We start from the raw sequence: 20,244 nt of genomic DNA, 5'->3' as shown, positions 1-20,244 counted from the left end.
GTCGAGACACACCACCCCTGCCCACGGGGAGCCTCTGCAGGGGGCCAGGAAGGACGGGGAGGGGAGTCTAGGGGAAGGGTGAGGGGGCGAGGGGAAGGGCGGTCCAGGCAAAGGGAACAGCCCTTGCGCAGGCCCTGGAGTGGGGACAAAAACGTGCTCTCAAGGGACTAAAGGGGGACAGGGTGCCTGGAGCAGAGGAGGGGGATGAGGAGGGCAGGATGAAGGCAGGTTGGACAGACAGGATCCAGTGCAGAAGGAAGCGGGGGAGGGCTCACAGGCAGTGGGTGAAAGCCCAGACTCTGGTTTGGAGACCACTCTGGTCCTGGTGGAGACTGGCCTGTGGGAGGGGGAGGGGGTGTCCTTTGAGGACACTGCTGTGACCTTGACTCCTTGGCACTGAAGGGAAACCCATTTCCAACTTCCTCCCGAGTTGCAGGCCCCCTCAACAGAAGGTGGACTTGGGGAGACCCTCTGGCCAGGCTGTCGGTCCTGACTAGGAGGGCAGTGGCCTCTGTGTCCAATGACCAGACATGAAGGCCACACGGGGCACTGGGGCTTGAGCCCTAGCTCTGACCCCAGATCAGATAACTACCCTCCCACTGCCCTTGGGCAACACCCTCAATAACCCAGAACTAACCTCCTCCAGGACAGTACGCCTGTCCCCTGATCTCAGATTCTCCATGCCCCTCCCCCCCCCTCCATTTTTACCTGTTTCAGGGAAGATTCCAAGGTGGACTCATTTCATCCTCTGGGAGGCGGGAAAGAGTAGAGGCAGCTAGTGGGCACAGCCACGTATGGATGGGGGCCTGAGGGCTTGTGTTCCAACCCAAGGGCACAGTTTCAAGGCTCTTGCTGAATTAACAGGCTCTCTCTTTCACTCTCCAACAAATCTGCAGGCTGGCTGCTGTTAGGAACGCCCTTCTGCACCGATGGGGAGACTGAGGCCAGAGAGGGAAAGGAAGCCACTCTTGACTGGTAAGCAAGCATGTGGCCTGGGGTTTGACTGGGTCGGGACTGGCCTGAGGGACTCCTGAGCTCCAGCTGGAGCCGGGTCCTCCTGCCCGGAGGCCTGGCCTGGCAGTGCTTTGGTGAGAGCTCTCGGGTGTGGGAGTCGGGGCGGTTGGCAGGGAAGGCCACGACTGGCTTAGCTTCTGGCATTGGGACCCCAGGGAAAGCTCCAGGGCCAGAGGAGGAGAGCACCTGCCGCCCTCATCAAGCCAATCGCCTCTGGGTCCAACCCACGGGGACACGGGCCAAGAAGCCTTCACGGGACCACAGCCCCGTCCCCACCCGGCTCCCTCTCCAGCGGCCCGGAATCATGGCGTGGATCTTCACTGACACAGAGGGGTCTCCACTCAGGGAAAGTTTGGGCAAAAGGAAGGATCCTTTCCTTGGGGGCTTCTTCCAACAGAGACCCTTGAGGTGATGATATTCTTAGCCCAGAACAGGCCAACGTGTCCACACTGCAGCCGCACGAGCCTGCCCTCTGTGGCCCTGCTGCCCCCACTTCAACCCCTCTCAGCTCCCCCACACCAGTGGGAGCCAGGCCTGCCTCATTCTGGGGGCTCAGCACACATCAGCCCTGCCCTCGCCAAACCCTTGCAGGAGAAAGGGAAAGGGAGGCACAGGCCTGGGGAGGACCCTGCAGGGGCCCGGGGCCCAGCTGTGGCGGCTGTCGGGCACACTTGGGCCAGGTCACAGCCTGAGGAACACGCAGGGGTCTGCAAGGAGGCTGCTTCTGTCCTCTCTGTCCTCCTTCATCAGCCTCTGGGGAGCCCCCCGCAGGTCACGGGGTGTTGGGTGGGGGTCGGGGGCAACACGAGGGGCGGTGCGCACCACACCAGGCAGGGCCTCTCAACACACGTCTGCACACGGCACCGCTCCAGGAGGCTGAGATGAGTGTAGTGTGGTCTAGTCTCGTGGCCTACACCTCCAGACGCTCTGTGTTGAAAATAACATGAAAATTCTCCTCGTTTCACCATTTAAAATATATTTGACATCGATTTGACCTTTGCAGGGGCCTCCTTCCCACAAGGTCCCCAGCCCCCACTGGGACCCTCTGGGGGCAGGGACTGAGCGGCACAGCACCAGCAGGTATGGCAGGCAGGGGTGCCGTGTTCTGAGAAACACACCTGGGCCTGAGCGGACACGAGCGGCCCACAGACACACACGCCACCCTCGGCGGACAGGCGCAGCTCTGCGGCGGAGCCTGGCGCATGCATGTACGTGTGTTTGTGGACAGATGCACACAGGCCTCCTAACATGCAGTCATGTGCAGATGCTCACCTTTGGAGGTGGCAGACTCACATACCCATGTGGCTTTCACCTTGTGCCAACATACACAGAAGCCTCACCCTGTCACCCGTGCCCCTTACCTGCCCATGTGGACAGAGTCGGGGCAGAGGGCTGGTGGGACCACAGCTGGGGTCTGTCAGTGCTGTATGCCCAGCCCCGCAGCCTGGAAACATAGTAACCAACAAACACACAAACAGACCCATGAGCCACATGGAGTATCATACACAGACGCCACCTGCCAGGGTTCACACACATGTGGAGATGGTCGTGGGCACACATCTGCAGGACACTCCTATGCACAGACTCAAGCACTTCCAGGAAAAGCCGTCACTGGACACACTTCACTGGCACATGGACGAGATGACTCAATATGGGAATTCACGCCTCTGCTCTCACACACTTGGCTCCAGGTCCCTCCCCACATAAGCAGCTTGCTTTCTCCGGGCAGAGGGCGCCTCGGGCAGCTCCAGCCCCCGCACCACCAGGCCCAGGCTGCCAGGAAGCTTCCTGGAAATACCACTGCCAGGGGCTGGGGGCAGAGCAAGTTTGTACCCCCACCTGTACAGCACACAGGCCACATATGACCTACACCTGTGTGCCCACAGACTCCCACACAACACACGTGCTCTGCACACACACAGCACATGGCACACTGAACATTCAGTGAGTTCACAACTCCATACCCCACACACAGGCACACACGCCCCAGGGACCACCTGATCCTGCCTCTGCACACACAGCTGCTCCATCTGCCCTCCTGCTTCAAGGGCACTAAAGAGGGAGACTATTTTGGTCTTTAGCACAAGCAATAAATAAATAAATAAATAAACACAGAGGAGGCAAAAAGCAGATAGTGGAGTTTGAAAACACAGCATCTGCCTTTGGTGAGAGATGAAAGGCAGCTCGGAGTGGCCCTCCTGCAGAGTCTGTGGCCTGAGCCATCCAGTGTGAGCCTGGGAGGTGGGCAGGCCTGAGAGGAGGTGCCCCAGGCCACTCGAGACAGCTGGGGCCTGGGTGCGGTGAGTGGAGGGCTGGCCCGGCAGGCCTGTGTGCCAGCCCCAAGCAACCAGGGCCATCTGCTACCCTCATGGCTCCCACGGGGACTCCACACCCCACCCCCCTGACTAAGGCTGAAGAAGCCCGGGGCTCAGGGCTGGGAAGGAGAGAGGCCCATCCAGTAGATCTTGAGCGGACGAGCAGCCTCCACCTGCTTGGGATTGACCCTTTTGACTGTTCCTGACTGAAAGTTAGGGTGTGGTGAGGCCAGGGCAGGGCTGTCTGGCTGAGAATGGACAGTTGGTGCCGGGACCCGCATGGCCCCTGACCTTGGGGCAAGCCTCCAGCTGCCTTGGGGTTGGAGGAGGGGAGGGGCTGGAGTCCTAGCACCTCCTGGTCGTGAGTTGTCCCACAGCACCTGGGCAGGTGGGCTGGGGAGATGCCAGCTCTCTAATGACTGAACAGCCCAGTCATATGTGAGCACAGTGCTCTCAGCAGTCCCGGGAAAGGCCCAGGCTCCATCCTGAGGCCTGGCCCCTGCCAGCTGCTTTCTCCATCAAGAACAAGCCTGTGCTGGGCAGCTCTTGGGCTGGCAGAGCCAAAAGCCAGTGACAAACAAGGAACCCAAGCCTCTACCCGACCCAGAGGTGTGTGCTGACAAGCTCACCTTTCCTAGGACACTCTTGTGTGTTCAGCATCAGGGCATAGCCCAGCTGGGCCCCGCCCGGGCACACCTGCACTGCTCGCCTTGGGAGGGTGGGGTGCCAGGTCAGCCCAACCTCTGCAGACAGAGGAATATGGTGGAGTTGGGGGCTGCGGAGAGGACACGTGGGTCCAATAAAAACAGTGACAACTGGAGCCAAACTCCCAGGGTCTCTAAGGCACGACTCATGCTGGGGCCCCGTAGGGATGGGGCTGAAACACTTCCTTGGAGTTGGGGAGCCCAGCTCTCCTTCCCATGGAGCCATCCACCCCCACAGTTCTGGGGAAGGGGTAGAGGCCTCTGGGCAGAAAAGGAGAGAGAAGCAAACAGGAGAACCCGGCAGGTCAGGGTTGGGGGCGGTAGGCGGCAGGTCCCATCCCGGCCCTGAGATATGCCTCGCAGGAGGTACAGAGTCAAACCTGAAAGCTTTTCCCAGACTCTTCCTGGCCCTTACCCCCAGCCCAGTAACACTGGAAAGCTTCCATTAGGATCATTAACATGGTCTCGGTATTGCCATCACAAATGAAATCCAATTCACTTTGTGAGCACAAAGAATGGGGGTGAGCCCCACGCCTACCCTGCAGGCGGCACCATCAGGCACATGCGCCGTCTTCACGGAAGAGAGGCCTGCCCAGCATCGGGAACTTGCTGGAAACTCCACTCAGCTACTTGCATCCTAGCAGACTAACAGGATTCTAACTGTCCTTTCTCCCCCCAACAAATTATAAAAATCAATCACATGTTAATTTTCTTTTTTTTTTTGTAAACAGTCTTACTCAAACTAAGATTGAGAAAGCCGAAACTGGTGTTTCTCCCCAAGGTAAAAACCAGTGAGGCACCCTACTGCCTGCTGGCCTTCGCCCTCAGAGGTCAGGTGGCTGGTCAGCCGTCTCTGGACAGGCTGCAGCTCCCTCCTCAGGCAGAAGGCCCTGGCTCCTGCAGCCCAGTGCCCGGAGGCCACCTCCCCACCCCTGGGCCTTCCCCAGCTCCGGAGGCAGCACAAGCCACCCACTCTCCCGCCAACATTCCCAGGCGTTGTAAAGAAACATAAAACATCTAAAACGCTACTGAGTCTGCAACCAGGGCCCAAGCTCATCCTGCTCAGGCCCAGAGCCCTCGAGGGGCTCAGGCCTCTCCTTGGCGGGGCAGATGCTGCACCTCGGCCGACCGACGGCAGCTCAGATCTCAGACTCCCGTCTGTAAGGCCGCTGCTCAAGGGCTGTGCCGGCCTGCGGCCTGTCAAAGTCGCGCCTGGCCTGGGGCCGAGGCTGTCTTGCTCTCCGTCCACCTCGTCCTCCTCGTCGCGGCTCAGGAAGGCCAGCTCATTCTCGTAGCAGAAGGAGTTGGTGCTTGGCAGCAGGAACTTGTTCTCCACTAGGTCCTTGGCACTGCAGCGGGGTGTGGATGGCACCTCGTACGTCTTGTGGAAATGCGAGTAGTCGATCTTGTACTGGTTTTTCTCCTCAAAGAGGACAGGCTCAAAGCGGTGGCCCCACAGGATCTCGTTGGCCAGGTAGGAGCTGCGGGCCTGCGTGGTCATGGCCGTGGCCTCCACCATGCCCTCCAGGATGACAACGATCTCGAAGTCATCCGTTTCCAGGTCCTGCCGGCTGATGCCAAACAGAGGGCTGGCCTCGTCGATCTCGTGCAGGATGGTGATGGGAGACACCAGGAAGATGCGGTCCAGGCCCTTGTCAAAGCCTACATCAATGTCGATCTGGTCCAGCGGGATGTACTCGCCCTCCTCCGTGACCCGGGGCTTGATGAGCTGGGCCCGCACGTGGGCCTCCACAATATGGCTCTTGCGTAGGTTGCCCACGCGCCACATGAGGCAGAGCTTGCCGTCACGCAGCGCCACCACCGCATTGTGGCTGAATAGCAGCGTCTGTGCACGCTTCTTGGGCCGCGCCATCTTGGCCATGATGGCGCCAATCATGAAGGAGTCGATGATGCAGCCCACGATGGACTGCGCCACCACCATGAACACCGCCACCGGGCACTCCTCGGTCACGCAGCGCAGCCCGTAGCCAATGGTGGTCTGCGTCTCAATGGAGAAGAGGAAGGCCGCCATGAAGCCATGCACCTGCAGCACGCACGGCGTGCGGCCATGGGCCTCAGCAGGCTCCAGGTCCCCATGGGCCACAGCAATGACCCAGAAGATGACCCCGAACAGCAACCAGGAGGCGAGGAAGGCCAGCGAGAAGATGAGCAGCATGTAGCGCCAGCGGATGTCCACGCACGTGGTGAACATGTCCGCCAGGTAGCGCTGCGACTTCTCATCCATGTTGGCGAACTCGATGTTGCACTGGCCGTTCTTCTTGACGAAGCGATTCCGGCACCTGCGCCGCGTGTGCACCTTGCCATTGCCGAAGCCGTTGGCGCCCGACATGGTGACCAGGTGCAGCCCGTCCTCCTCTGAAGACACGATGCTGTAGGGGTTTGTGCGGCCGGACGCAGTCATCCAGGAGGTGGGGGCAGCAGACCCCGCTTGACCCCAGACTGGCTCAGGGTTGAGCAGCTCCTGCAACAGAGAGGATGGCAGGGCTGATGGCGGTGCTGGCGCAGTAGCTGCCCCCCAACCTCCACGCCTCCATCCCGGCCCAGCCATGGTTGCAGAGACCCAGACTCACCCACAACCAGTTCTTGGTCCTCCCTCCCATCTCATCCAGCTCCCCGCCTGCCTCCAAACTCCCAGCTGCTCCAGACAAGAGCCCTGGGTTCTTCCTCAGTCCCCCTTTTTCCCACCAAGGGCTCTGCTTTCCAATATATTCAGGATTCAGGATCCAGCTCCTTCTTCTACCCTCCTGGCCTGAGTCCTTGAAATCACCCATGAAGACCAGCATGAAAGCCACCATGCTGGCCTTCCTGCTTGGTGCCAGTGCCCACGGCAGCCACCAGGAGTCAGTCCATCTCGTCTCCAGCCTTCCCTTGCTCGCCCCTGGGCCCACCTGGACACCCTCCTCTAAGCCCTGGCTTTGATGCCTCGGGGGCATCTCCCAGGGCCTCCCTGCACCTGAGAAAACTGTACACCCCCCAGAACCCCACTCGAATCCCACACATCCCTCCCTGACCCAAAAACACCAGTGACCACAACAACAGCTTGCTCGGGGCTGCACAAGCCATCCCACCACAAGAGCACCAGCTCCCTGAGTACAGGGGTTTGCTGTTTGTTCACAGCAGTTTCACTCTTGGGGCCTGGACCTGGGCCTGATGGACACCCAAAGCTGGACCCACCACCCTCCTGACACTCACACTCTCCCCCAGGTGCCTATTCTCACTGCCCATAAGCTAGGCCTGTGGCCTCCCCATCACCAAAGGTGGCTAGAAGGGGGCCCATGAGTCAGCCTCCAGAGGGGTCACTGACTGCTGACCTCAGCCTGGGGGCCTCCGCCACCCCTGCCTTCCTCAGCTCTAAATAAGAGCCCTCGTCCTCAGCCCACTCGGCACAGCACCTGGTTGGCACACACACTCACACACTGGGTGGTCGGTCCCAAGCCACACCCCCAGCACTGTTCCCACAGCCAGACAAATCCCATTCTAACTGCTGGGGGCAAGCATCCAGGCCCCGGATGTGCAGGTAGCCACCCCTCCCCATGGCCCTGCTGGTTCTGGGGCAGCATCTGTAGACGGGAGATCCCAACTCCACTTGGGCCCATGGGTGGGCACGGAGGCCATGTGGCTTTCTGTGTCAGGCACCAAGCGGGAATGGTGTGGCAGGGCACTGATGGGCCCCACGCCTCTCCAACTCCAAACCAGTCGCACCATGAGGTCAGAGCCAGGTGAGCCTGGGAGCACTTGAATGCACTGAGATGCTGAGGCCCCAGAGAAGGTCCCAGGGCAGCCAGACCAGTAGAAAGGGAATGGAGGTGACAGCCAGGAGGTGGCTAAGTTGGGATCAGCCCTGGTCTATGGGACGGGGTACAGCCAGAGCCGCAGAGAGGGCACCACCTCTGACCTCTGCTCCAAACACCTGGGAGAAGGTGAAGGTGGATCCCACTCAACCAGCCAGGCTGCAGACCCCTCCCAGGAGCCATCCAGTTGCCAGTGTCACTGGATCCCCAGGTCTGGCAAGTACACAATCCTCCCAGCTCATCCGTCCACAAGGAGAGCAGGCCAGACCCGTCAGCAAACACTCCTGGGTCATTCCTCAGCAGCCCAAGGAGGTAACTACTGTGGCTGTTTCTACTCTCTGGATGGAGTTCCAGAGAGGTCAAATGACTTTCCCAAAATCACATAACTAGTAAGCAGGAGAGCTGAACTCAGAACTACTTCTGTCTGACACAGTGTCTCCCACCGTGGGGACCCCAGGCTCTGCGGCAGCTCTCCTCACACTGTGATTCTCCCCTACAGCTGCTGCAGCTGACTACCTCACCCTGGGTCTGAAGAGCTGAGGCCTGAGGCTATAATGGTGGGCACTGCTTCTGCCTGAGCCAGGAGGCAAGGAGCCGGCGGTGGGGGTACCCCAGGGACCATGCCTGGAAGACAGCCCAGCCCAAGATTCCTGGGCCTTCCAAGCAGAGGTGACCAGGATGGGGCACTCAGAAGCCTGCAGCATGCCACCGGATTGCAAGGGGCAGGTCTGTGTGGCCGGGAGAACTTGCGGGATGTCCAGCAGGTCACGGCTGCTCCAGGTAAGGCTCTGAGCAGCTTGAGGCCTGTAACGGGGACAGAATCAAAAGAATCAAAGGCCAGGAGAGCCCAGACTGGCACGACTGTTCCCAGCAGCTGGGCAGCCTCACATGGAGGCTGTGACTTGGCCAGCTCCCAGTCAGGTGGCGGGTATCACAGTGACCACTGGCATCTCTGCCTGGGCTGGGTGCCTATGCCCCACCCAGACCTATTTTATTGATGTTTCTCCTAAAACCATAGAGAAAATCCACAGGCCACATTCACAGCCCACTCCCCCACTATTCAGAGCTGGAAACTGGTACTTGGAGCAAAGTCACCCAGGCAAAGACCCCTGGAAACTAAGGAGCAGAGACACAGCAGACAGCTCTGTGTGCACATGTGTGTATGTGTGTGTGTGCATGAGATGCCAGGGGTGTGGGGAGTCCTCACAGGCACTTGGTAAACACACCACCACCAAGAAAGGCTGAGAAAAAGACCCACAGTAGGAGCCCTGGCACCACAAACTTGCCAAACATGCAGGGACCCTCCATACACAGAAGGCAAGGCTGCAGGGCTCTGTGGTCTTTAAGGACTCGGTTTAAGAAATGTGGGGGACATCCCTGGCGGTCTAGTGGTTAGGATTCTGCACTTCCACTGCAGGGGACCTAAGTTGGATCCCATCTCTAATCTGGGAACAAACATCCCAAAAGTTGCAGGGCATGGCCAAAAAAAAAAAAAAGAAAGAAAAGTGGGACAACATCCTCAACCAGGGATGTACAGGTCTATCTAGCTCCTGCTCAGCGGGTACATACCGTTAGATTAGACAGACAGGAAGCTAGATTCGCTTTGCTGGAAGAGGCCTTAGCAAGCAAGGAGGCTAGCTCTTCATTTTATAAATGGGAAAACTGAGGCTGAGACTTGTTCCAGGTCACAAAACACGTCATGGGCCAGGAGGAGATACATGATAAAGACAATAGTTAACACCACAGCAGTGGAAGCCCAGGTTGACCGGCAGGGGTCCCAGATGTTGCTAGGAGGGGAAGGGGAGACAGGCACTGGGATCTCCCACCTGAGCCAGGACAGTAACTACAGCAGCAGAGGTGGAGTGTGAGGCACCCTCAGTGGGCTGGACCCAGAGAGCCCCAAGGGGTGGCAAACCTGTCCTGATCCCAGCGTCTCCAGAGCCGGCATGCCCGCCAGCCACAGCACCCACGCACAGAGGCTCTGGCACCCAGCAGACTCAGTGCCCCAGCAGGGACTGGGCTGGGAGCTTTTAGGCAGGCAGCTAACACATGACTACCGGTGGGGCCAAGTCATCAGGAGGTGCCTCCGGATGGAGAGGGCCACCCTCTGCCAGGTCCCCTGAGGCTCTGGGCCTCAGGTTTCTGCAGCATCCAAGAGGGGACCAGGGCAAAGCCAAGAAAGCACTGACTAGTTGGGTCGATAGAGGGGCCACTGAGGAGGTGCTCAATGTCCCCCTCCCTGGGAGGATTCCCAGGTGGCAGCACCCCTGCATAGGTGTGAACAGAGTGATCAGTATTTGTCAGGCACTTACTACCTTCCAGGCACTAAGAGCTCAAATAGCTCATGTAATCCCTTCTTATGACTTTCTGGGTGAGGAAACTGAAGCTCAGAAAGCTTGAGTCACCTACCCAGGGTCATACAGCCTTTCATAAGTGAGCACCTAGTGTGGGAGGTTGAAGAGAACTCAACTTCCCATCTCCTTATCTCCTCCAAGCCCCAAGGCCAGATTGTGGACATGACACTGTATTCCTAGCCTCAGTCCTCAGGGTTCCTGCAATGCCACGTGGTGATGAGACACAAATAGCCCCTCTCTCAGCACACAAAAGCAGAGGAAAGACCCTTGCAAGCGCCCCTGATCTATGGCCATTCAGGCCCCGCTTGGAACATCCAGGGAAGGGGCACTCACTACCTCATGGTCAACTGGAAGAATCCTTACAAAGCACTTGTCTCAGGGAAAGCCAGCATGTAACCTACAAACACCTCCTTCCTGGTCCCTGCCCAAGGCAGACATCATTAATCCATCACAGAGCACTTTCTCACTACAGCCTGTGGTGGCCATGCCCTCTTTTCTAATCCAGACATTATCTATCAGACTCAGCACAAGGGCTTGAAAAATGTAACCCGTCATCCGCCGGTGGGGAGACGGAGGCTCTGAGAAGGGTGCCTCACCCAGTCACACAGGGAGCAAGGGGTCTGGGCCACGCTTGGAGGGTGCACCACAGGGAGAAAGGGCAGCTCAGGGTGCAAAGGCAGGAGAGGGGCATCCCTGGCATGGGGAGGGCAGGCTGGCACCTCAGGGTCCAGTAAGCAGGCTAAGGCTGGTTGGGGAGAGCCCAACACCTCTGCCCTCATAGTCTGCAGTGATGATGGCCATCTCCTGTGCCTGCCCACCTTTCCCAGACACAGTCCTTCCCCTTCCCCAGATGTCACCCACAGGCTGCAAACATTTGGAGTCAACACTGTGCAGGCCCTCAGGGTGGGGCCCCATGTGAGGCCTGAGGAGAGCTGTGTGCTGGTGATGGGCCTGGCCGATGCTCAGCTGTCCCTGGGCCCTCCCCACTTCCAGGCCCACCTGCCCAGTTTCCAGCCACCAACACCAGTCTTTCCTGGTGCAGTGGCAGGCCAGGGAGCAGCTCCCCACTACAAAGAGCACACTTGGGGAACCTGCTCTACCAAGCTCGCAGGGCCCCTCAGGCCTGGGCCTTCCTCAGGCCTCTGGGCTGCTCCGCAGCAGGGACTCCCAACCCTGAGCCCACGCCCTCTACGTCCTCCCAGCACCGCAGAGCCAACAGGCTCCTCCTCCTCTCCAAAGCTGACCCCCTTCCCCCTACCTCCCCCCTCAGTCTCCTTCTTTCCTCACACCCCCCGCACCCTGTGAGGTCACTGGGCAGCCCAACCATTTCCCCAGTCACCCCAGTCAACAAGCCTGGCCTCCTCCCTCCTCTTCAGCCCCCAAATCCACTCCCTCCCCAGGTCCTGTGCATTTTATCTCCTGAATGATCAAAGCCATCCTCCCCCTCTTTGCCCACAGACCCCTCCTGTCCAGGCATTGCTATCTGGACACTGCAACAGGCTCCTTATGGATGTTCCTGTGGTGACCCTCGCCCCACGTGGTCCAGTCTCCAAATCACAGCTAATGGGAATGCTGGAAATCCATCGGTTAGGAATCAGTGGAAGCCCACCACTTCCCTGAGGCCCTTTTAGATTCTCTGGCCCTGGGCTTCTTCTGTCAGGACCAGAAGGTGCTTTTCCACCTTGTGTGAGAGTTGGTTTTGCCTTGGCCCCATCTCTGGCCAATCTCAGAAGTCCAGAGAGATTGAGGAAGGCCTGGAACAGAGCGGGCACCCAGTAAATGTTTGCTGCTCAGACAGGACAAAGGAATAAGCTGCTGAACAGAGGCATGGATGAATCAATGAATGAGGAGACCGTCGCATGTACCGATGGGTGGTCAAGCGTGTAGATGGATAAACGGGGCTGACATGTGGATGGATGGATGGAGGATGACTAGAGGGGTGGGTCAGTTAGGTGGGTGAGAAAGGTCTGGATGAGTTGGGTGGATGGATGTTTGAGTGCATTAGTGGATGGACGGATGGACTGAGCAGATGGATGGACAGATGGACAGAGTGGGTGAATGGATGTTTGAGTGGATGGATGAATGAGTGGAAGGACAGATGGACAGATGAATCTATGGATGGGTGGGTGGGTGGGTGGATGGATGGATGAATGGGTGACTGGATAGCTGGCGGGGGAGGTGAATGGATGGAAGGATGGCTGGATGGGTTGGGTAGGTGGATGAAGAGTTAGATGGATGGATGATGGATAGAGGGTGGATGAGAGGTCACATAGCTGGGTGGATGGGCAGGTGGGTAAAGAGATGAGTGTCTGGATGGAAGGATGACTGGGTAGACAGGTGGACACCCGTGCCCCAATCTTACCTCTGGAGCCCTATCTTCTAAGTAACGGTGCTCACCAAGCAAGTGACCGTCTTCAAGGCTGCATTAGCTGTGGCTGCCATTGCCCCACCGGCTGGAGAGGCCTCAGCGGCTGGAAGACCCTGAAGGTGACAGAGCACAGTTACCATTCTCCTTGCTGGGGGGAGCTCAACAGTCATAAACTCCCACACAAACCCCCATTTCTGTTTGCTTTCCCAGGATCCCGTGGAAGGTGGAGGACCCTGTGAGTCTGTTCATAACAACCCTTCAGAACCAGAGAAAGGTAGTACGATGCGGGCCCCCAGAGAAAGTGACCGCTGACAGTTACTGAATGCCCATTGCATGCCAGCCACTTGGTAGGCGCTTCACAGACACCAACTCAGGCAAGCCTCACGACGTTGGAACCCTATGAAGTCGGAGCCGCTGCTGCTCCTGCTGCAGAGACGGGGCACCTCCTCAGGTCAGAGGCCCTCAGGGTGTGGCTTGCGCACCTGGCTAGCTGCAGAGCCTTCAGCACACCAACCACAGGCCCCACTGTGAGCGGACAGCCCCTGCCTTCCTCTGCAGCATGCCATGAGGTCTGGGCAGGGGGCAGGGGGAAGGGGGCATTGGGGAGTCTTTGGAGGCGAGTCCACCTGAGATGTCCTCTGGCCACAGTGCCCATGCAGGCCACTCTCTCGCAGCTACCATTGGCGGGCATCCACAGTCACGCTGGATCTTCCAGCTGGGATTAAGGGAACTGGTGGTGAGTCAGCCCCGTATCACAAGCCTTCTCAGGCAACGCCAGTGGTGGGTTTAGAAGCATACAAACCCAGTTTCAGTTGCAACTCTGCCTCTCACCAGCTGTATGACCTTGGCTGAGTCACTTCCTGGCTCGGGGCACCTGCTCATGCTTTTAGGAGGTGGCCTGGCTGGTCTCCCTTCACTCCAGGCTCACCTCAAGACACCCAGCCCTCAGCCCCCTGCTTCCCCATCCCTCATGGTTCCCAAAGCAGCAGCCAGGGGCCTTGCCATTGGCCCCTCTAAGAACGATGGAGGCTCGACCCCAGACTCCCAACAGGTAGCTGGACTTTTGAGAGAGGACTAGTTCCGGGGCCTCTGACCTCTTGTCCTTCTACTGGAGTGGACACCCACTGTGTGTGGCCCTGGGTGCTGGGTTCCTTGCCTCACTGATACTCCAACCTTCACAGCCCACCCTGAGGGATAGATGGGAAAACTGAGGCTGAGCAGGGCGAGGTCACCAAGAGCTGGGACTCTGAGCAGGGGAGATGACATCTGGCCATGGGGAGGGCAGACGGAGGAGCGCCTGCCTCCCACTTGCTGGGGTCATTCGGCCTGCCTTCCCCGGGCTCTCAGCCTCTGCCTCCCTGCTCCCTAAAACGGGCTTTCTCCTGTGAGGGAAGCAAACCAGCTCCAGAAGGAGGAGACAGAGCCTTTGAGCAGAGCAGGGACTTGCCCCGGGTCACAAAGACACACGGTGAGTGGCAGCTCAGGGACAAGAGCCCAGCGCTCCATCTTCCCCTGCAGTGGCCACGGCCCATGAGACAGATGTGACCCCCAACCGTCGGAGGTTCACTAAACATATTCCTGAGGGGGGGTCCACAGTCCTGAACAGGGAAGGTCAGAGCAGGGGCAGGGTCTTCAGCTGACGGGGATGACCTGACCTGACAGCGAGACTGTCCCTCAGCCTCCCAGCAAGGGAGGGGAGCCCTCTGCTTTCCCCACAGGACCATCCTGTCAGTCAGGGGCAGGACCCTTCCCCTTGCTGCTCAGCCTTGCTCCAATGCCATGGGGGAAGTGCACTGGGCACCAGCCGGGCACCACACGGCTCCACCACCACAGTCACCGTCCTCACCAACGACAGCCTCCCCTGGAGGGTGGGGCTCGGGGACCAGCGAGCCTCAGCCCTGCATTCGAGGCCTGATCACCCCCTAGCTCCCAGTGGGAACTTCCCTGGGCCTCAGGCTTCTCATCTGCAAAATGGGGAGGCTACAAAGAGGGTGTCCAGCACAGCAGATGCCCAGTAAATGCCGGCCGTCCCAGGGTTCTAAGAGGACGACACCTCCTGTGTGGCCCGGTCTGTTGCTCTCAGGACGCACCCAACAGGCACTGAAGCAGGAGAGCCCTGAGCTCTGCAGGGGTTGGGTCTGGCCGCCCTGCCCCCACCCCCCAGCTCTGTGCCCAGGGTGTCATCTCTGGCAAGGGTGCCAGTAAGTGCCGGCTACAGGAACCACAGCGACCACAACCCCTCAGGCCCCTCAGATACCACGGCCTGGAGACAGGGGCTGGATGCACTGACCACAAGGCTAGGCTGAACCAAGCGGCCAGGAGGGATAAATGTCCACTCTCTGAGCCCTGAGGTGAAGCCAGGGCAGGAAGTTCTGGCCCCCAGTGTGGAAGACAGGTCACGCCAGGCACCAGGAAATACTTCCGAGGGTATTTTTATCTTGAGAACATCCTTCCACGAGGAGTAGGAGCAGAAGGGAGACAGGGTGTCCTTGGCCCCGGGCCCCTGGAAGCAGCAGAGGACCGAGACTCCTTGTGCCCTTTGCTAGAGTGGCCATTACAGACACTGCCCCATCCCTGGGCCTCCTTGGGTCCCGGGACCAAGTGGGGCCTGGGGGATCTTGGGATTACTCATGGGGCCCCCAGCTCTGCTCAAACTCACTGTGTGACCTAGGGCAGGCCCCCATCCCTCTCTGGACCTCCCTCTGGGAGGCAAACTTTCCTGAGCGCTCGCTCACTGCTGGACTCAGCTGGGCACCAGGGGCTCTGTGATGGACCGGCAGGGTTTGTCTACAAGGGGCACCTCATCAAGCAGGAAGACAGCGAGCTAGGTAGCAGCCACAACAGGCAGGATCAGAGACATGGTCAGAGCCTTTGGAGGCCATGGGAGGAATATGACCCAGTCAGGGGCAGGGGACTCCCTGGAGAGGGCCCAGCTCAGACTGACCACACACTGCCAGGAGCACTCGGGGTCCCAGACAGCAGGGTGCACATTGGCTCTGCTCCTCACACACTAGGCCTTGGGCAAAGCTCGCCCAACTCTGAACTCTGTTCCTACTACACGTGAGGGGGCTGGCCCTTCCAGCACCTGCATTCAGGATCCTAAAGATTTGGGGCTGAGCAGGGTGGAGAAAGAGACCCTAAAAGCAGGGAGACGAGGCGCTGAGTGCCTGTGCACTTCACACCGATGTGTAGAAGCAGAGGTGCCGAGAGGCCCTGCACGTTATTTTAATGAGTTTGGACTTGGCCCCAAGAGCAATGGGCGCCAGAGAAGAGTTTGAAAGTATAAAACCAGAGGCAGTATGGCTTGCATTCCAATCTTGTCTCTGTCCCTTCCTGGATGGCCTTGAGCAAGTCATAACTCTCTGAGCCCAGTTTTCTCACCAGTGAGATGGGATGAATAACGTTATCTATTTCATGTGGTCATGATGGGTTTCATCAGTTTAGTACATGGAGCTGGAAATATCCTGGTTCCCCCACACCTCCTCACCACCTCATCTCTGAGCCTCTGACTCACCCTGGGAGGGTCACAGGTCCCTTCATGGAGGGCCTGGACTGGACTTCACTCCAAGCAGGAAGGGGAGAGCAGATAGACAGGGCGGGAGGGACCATGCGGTGAGCAAAGGCACCGTGGTGTCCGTTTTCCTTACAGCTGTAATTTATCAATCTTCAACTTAAGTCTCAAACAGTTTCTAAGTGTGCACAGCAGAGCAGAGACCTGAGACAAAGGGGCAAGGAACGCCCTGGGATGTGAAAGGCCACGAAACAAAAGGCTGGAAAATTGGCCACCATAAAAATATTCGTGATGTTGCTTATTAAAATGCATTATAAGCAAAATGGACAGTAAATGATACGTTTGCTATAGAAAGGGCTGATATACTTAGTATATAAAGGGTTCTTATAAATCAACAAGAGAAAAGGACACAGTGGGAGTGTGAACCCCCCATCCTCAGTGGGGGGCGTCTCAGGAGTGTCCACACCCAGAGCCGCAGCCTGGGCTGGGCCCTCACCTCGGAAAACCCTGCTCTGCGTTTCATCTTTCAAATTCCAAGGATGTCTCCTCTAGGAAGCCTTTCAAGATTTCCCTGGGTCCCCTGCTGCTCCCTGCCAGGTCCCGGCAGCACGTTTCTTAGAACCCTGGAATTGAATGCCTAGCTTCTGCTGAGTGCCCGGCACTGCACCCAAGAACAGTCCAGGTAAGATGGCCCACGTGTCTTTGAGCAAGGAGGAAGTAAGTTGCAGAGAGAAGCATTGTGTCCACCAACACCAGGCCCTGAGCAGCAGATCCAAGCCCCGCACCCATGACCTGGCCTCTGTCCCTCTGCATCCAGCCACCTCCTCCCTAAGGAGCCCTCCTGACTGAGGACCACCTTGCTTCATGGCAGGCTGGGCGCAGTGTGAGGCCTTCCAGGCAAAGGTCAGGCAGGACACAGCCTGACTCCTGGCCTCAGTGCCCCGTGGACCTGGACGCTTGCTACGGGAGCAGAGGGACACTTGTTTTCTCAGCTTCCCTCTTCTCCCCGTCCTCATCTTGTAAATCTGGCTTTATTTTGGAACAGAAGATTCACTAGGAAGGCCTGACAGACCTCTGAGGTCCAGGGTTCACCCTGGGATGGGCCGGAAGCTGTGCTCAGAGATCAGGAGGCCGGGAAAACAGGGTGGGCTTCCAGAAGACCCATCATTCCACTCAGGACTCTCTGGAGAGCTGGGCTCCAGGAGCACAACCGAGGCCTTGGGCTCTGCCTGCTCGACGGACGGGGCATTCACCCCCTCGGCAGACACCGTCTGGGCCTCCACTGTATGCAGACACGGTGCTCAGGGCCAAGACTGCGTGGGGGCAAGGCAGACAAAAACCATGCTGGGGAAGAAAGAACCGAGTCATACCTGAAGCAAAATGGGCACAGGAAGACCTTGCTGAGGGGGCGACACGTGACTTGAGACAGCAGCGTTCTTGGAAATATGCGAAAGGACAAAGACCTTGAGGCTGGGATGTTGCTCCATGTGCTCCAGGAGCTGGAGGGAGGCAGCGGGGCTAGAGCTGCGTGTGCCGGGGCACCCGAGCCTCCTCTTTCTCATCTGCCAGCAGTAAGAACAATCCACGCCCCAGAAATGGCTTTTGGAGGAAATGCTCCCACATCCTGCCTTGCTCGAGGAGACTGAGGCTCAGGGTGGCAAGGCAGCAAGCTAGAGGGCGTCTGACCCTCTGACCCACACAGCCTCACACTGGCCTCCACCACAGAGGCTTTTCCAACCCTAACAACTGGAACTGTGCACCCACGTGGACACTGTGACACGTGCTACTTCCATTCACGCTATGGTTCCTTCGGATAGTCACAACAGACTGGGGCTCAGGGAGGGTGAGCACCAAGCCCAGGGTCACACAGCTGGTCCACCCAGAGCTGGGCAGGAATCACTGGAGTCCAGATTCAGGGCCACGGAAACCAAGACTCAGGCACTGACCACATGTCTGGCCCAGATGTCTCCAGGAAAAACCACAGTTTTCTCCAAAGGCTAAGGACTGCCTCCTACAGGAAGCTTTCCCCGGCTGCCTCTCCTTCATGGCAAACCAGTACTGTGGGAGGCCAGGGGCTGCAGAGAGCCCAAGACTAGGGGGCAGGGGCATGGAGTCTGGACTGTATTAGGCCCTGCTGTGCTGCGTGGCCTTGAGCCACTGGCCCTCTCTGAGCCTGTGCCCAGGAAGATGAGGTAGATTGTGGGGGCGGTTTCCCCAAGAGCAGGAAAGGTGGCCCCTGAGAGCCCCAGGAAAAGCTTTCTCCTACCTGGAACTTTTATTTAGCACCAACTGTGTGCACCTTTCAACAATCCTGAGACTCTGCCCCAAGAGGAAGCAACAGGGTCAGAGATAGAATATAGTGCCCCAAGGCTACAGGCTAGTCAGTGCCATCCTCAGGCCGGACATCCTGGAGAGGCCGTGCGTACCCAGGGGCTGGGGCCCATGACCAGAAGCCAAGGGATGCGGAGGCTGCTCCCGCCTTCATCTGCACCGTCAGTGCTGCCAGCGGCCGGGGCTGGGGAGTCCTCCTGCACGCGGTCCTGGCCTCGCTGGCTCCGGCCTGCCCTCCTCCACATCTGAGCTACGTGTTTATATGACTAATCTCTGTCTCATTTCCAGATCTGTGAAAGGGACCCAGTTCTACTGCCTGCCTGGTAGTGTACGCACAGTGCCTAGACCGCAGTCCAGCACACAAAGGTATGTGCACACATCCTGCGTGGACAGATGGCCTGGGGTGTGGTGTGTGTGACTCCAGGAGCATCAGAGTGTGCACGTACATGGCCCAAGTTTGTTTCCCCAGAAACAGATCTAGAGTGGAGGGTTTGGGAGCAGGCAGTTTACTTGGGAGGTGACCAGAGAAGGACAGCAGCTGGAAGCAGGTGCTCTGGGCGCTGGAGGCTGCAGTGGCCGGGAGACAGGGTGCTGTGGTTCATCACACAGCTGCGTGGCCAGAGGTGGCGCTCATGCAGAGACCAGGGCATGAGGAACAAAGCTCACACACTGACCGGTGCGCGTCTACACACCCCTGCTCCTCTGGGAACATCAGCAAAGGGGCCTGGGCTGTGTCCTCACGAGGGCACATCTGTGCCTCCATCACATCAGGGCTGGACACCATGGGGTGAGTCTCCAAGTGTCTGTTCTTGCACGCGTGTATCTGTATGTGTGAGCTGTGTGTACACACGTGTGTAGGCGGTGTGACATAGCCATGCACACATGTTCAGGCTACATGCATGTGCATGCACTGAAGTCCCTCACCTGACCCTGGCTGCAGCTGTGGGGTGAAGGATACGGCTGTCCTGGTCACCCTGGTAATGGGGCAGGAGTTGGCTAAGCTGGGGCGCCTTGGTTCAAAAGAAGAGAAAAAAAAAAATCAAACCACTGAACACAAAGAGGAGCAGGAGGGCTGAGAGGGCCAGGCTTGGCCCAGGCTCCAGTCGCAGCCTGGCCTGTCTGTCCTTGAGCCAGTGAGGGCTGCCAGAGCCAGGACACGAGTGCTCGACCCAGTGGGCAGACAGTCCGTGGTGTGGGGTCCCTTCGGAGACCGGGGAGTCCACTTGGGAAGGCAGCAGGCAGGGACGGGGACTGGGTGGGGCCGCCCTGCAGGTTCACCAGGCCCCAGAAGAGGGCGCTCCAGACGCCAGGCACATCAGGGCCGCTGGGCCAAGCCGCACGCGTCACCCTCTCCCGCCGGTTGAGGCGCTAACTGCACCGCCGCCTTGAGGCCGGGGCACTAACCCGGGTCGTGTGATGATTTATTCACGAGCTCCCGTCCCCTTCCCGTCCCCACGACCAGCTCGTCAGCCTCGCTGCCCTGCCGGCTGGGGAGGGAGGCGGATCCTTGCTCGCAAACATTGCCCGCTATTTATATCTCATCAGACGGAACCAGCCGGGCGCCGCTCCCCGCAGGCAGCCACCCGGCAGCGTCAGGCAGAGTCGAGGTGTGCACACTCTGCTCAGGAGCCTGGGCCAGACCTCCGCTCACAGCTACAGGGGCTTTGCCCTGCCTGCTCACTGCGTCCTGAGAAAGCCCTTTGAGGTAGGGTCTGCTGCTGTCCCCAGCGGGCAGATAAGGAAGCTGAGAGCTAAAGTGGCTTCTCCAAGGCCACGCAGCCTGTAAGACGGAGAGCTGGGGACGAACCCCCTGCCAGGCCGCCCCCAAACCTGGG

The 20,244-nt window shown here is 58.7% G+C and overlaps 2 protein-coding genes across 2 annotated transcripts in view; both read right to left on the bottom strand.

Annotated features, from left to right (window-relative positions):
- Positions 1-5,022: 5,022 nt before the first annotated feature.
- Positions 5,023-8,649, bottom strand: KCNJ12 (potassium inwardly rectifying channel subfamily J member 12). The gene is given in 3 exon segments (XM_070389663.1): positions 5,023-5,261; positions 5,264-6,515; positions 8,367-8,649. Coding segments are annotated over 3 exon segments (1,524 nt in total). The 5' UTR covers positions 8,550-8,649; the 3' UTR covers positions 5,023-5,172.
- Positions 8,627-20,244, bottom strand: part of LOC102267497 (potassium inwardly rectifying channel subfamily J member 12) — a 31,450-nt gene continuing 19,832 nt past the window's right edge. Inside the window, exons 2-4 of the mRNA XM_070389664.1 lie at positions 19,334-19,419; positions 12,562-12,680; positions 8,627-8,649 (exon numbers count right to left, since the gene is read on the bottom strand). Coding sequence (XP_070245765.1) covers positions 12,614-12,680; positions 19,334-19,419 — 153 coding nt within the window. The 3' untranslated portion in view covers positions 8,627-8,649; positions 12,562-12,613. The remainder of the gene's footprint in view (positions 8,650-12,561; positions 12,681-19,333; positions 19,420-20,244) is intronic.

Source organism: Bos mutus, chromosome 19 (assembly GCF_027580195.1).
Source record: "Bos mutus isolate GX-2022 chromosome 19, NWIPB_WYAK_1.1, whole genome shotgun sequence".
Taxonomy (NCBI): Eukaryota; Metazoa; Chordata; class Mammalia; order Artiodactyla; family Bovidae; genus Bos; species Bos mutus.
The sequence above is the reverse complement of the archived record's forward strand: the minus strand, read 5'-3'. Positions and strand labels throughout refer to the sequence as shown.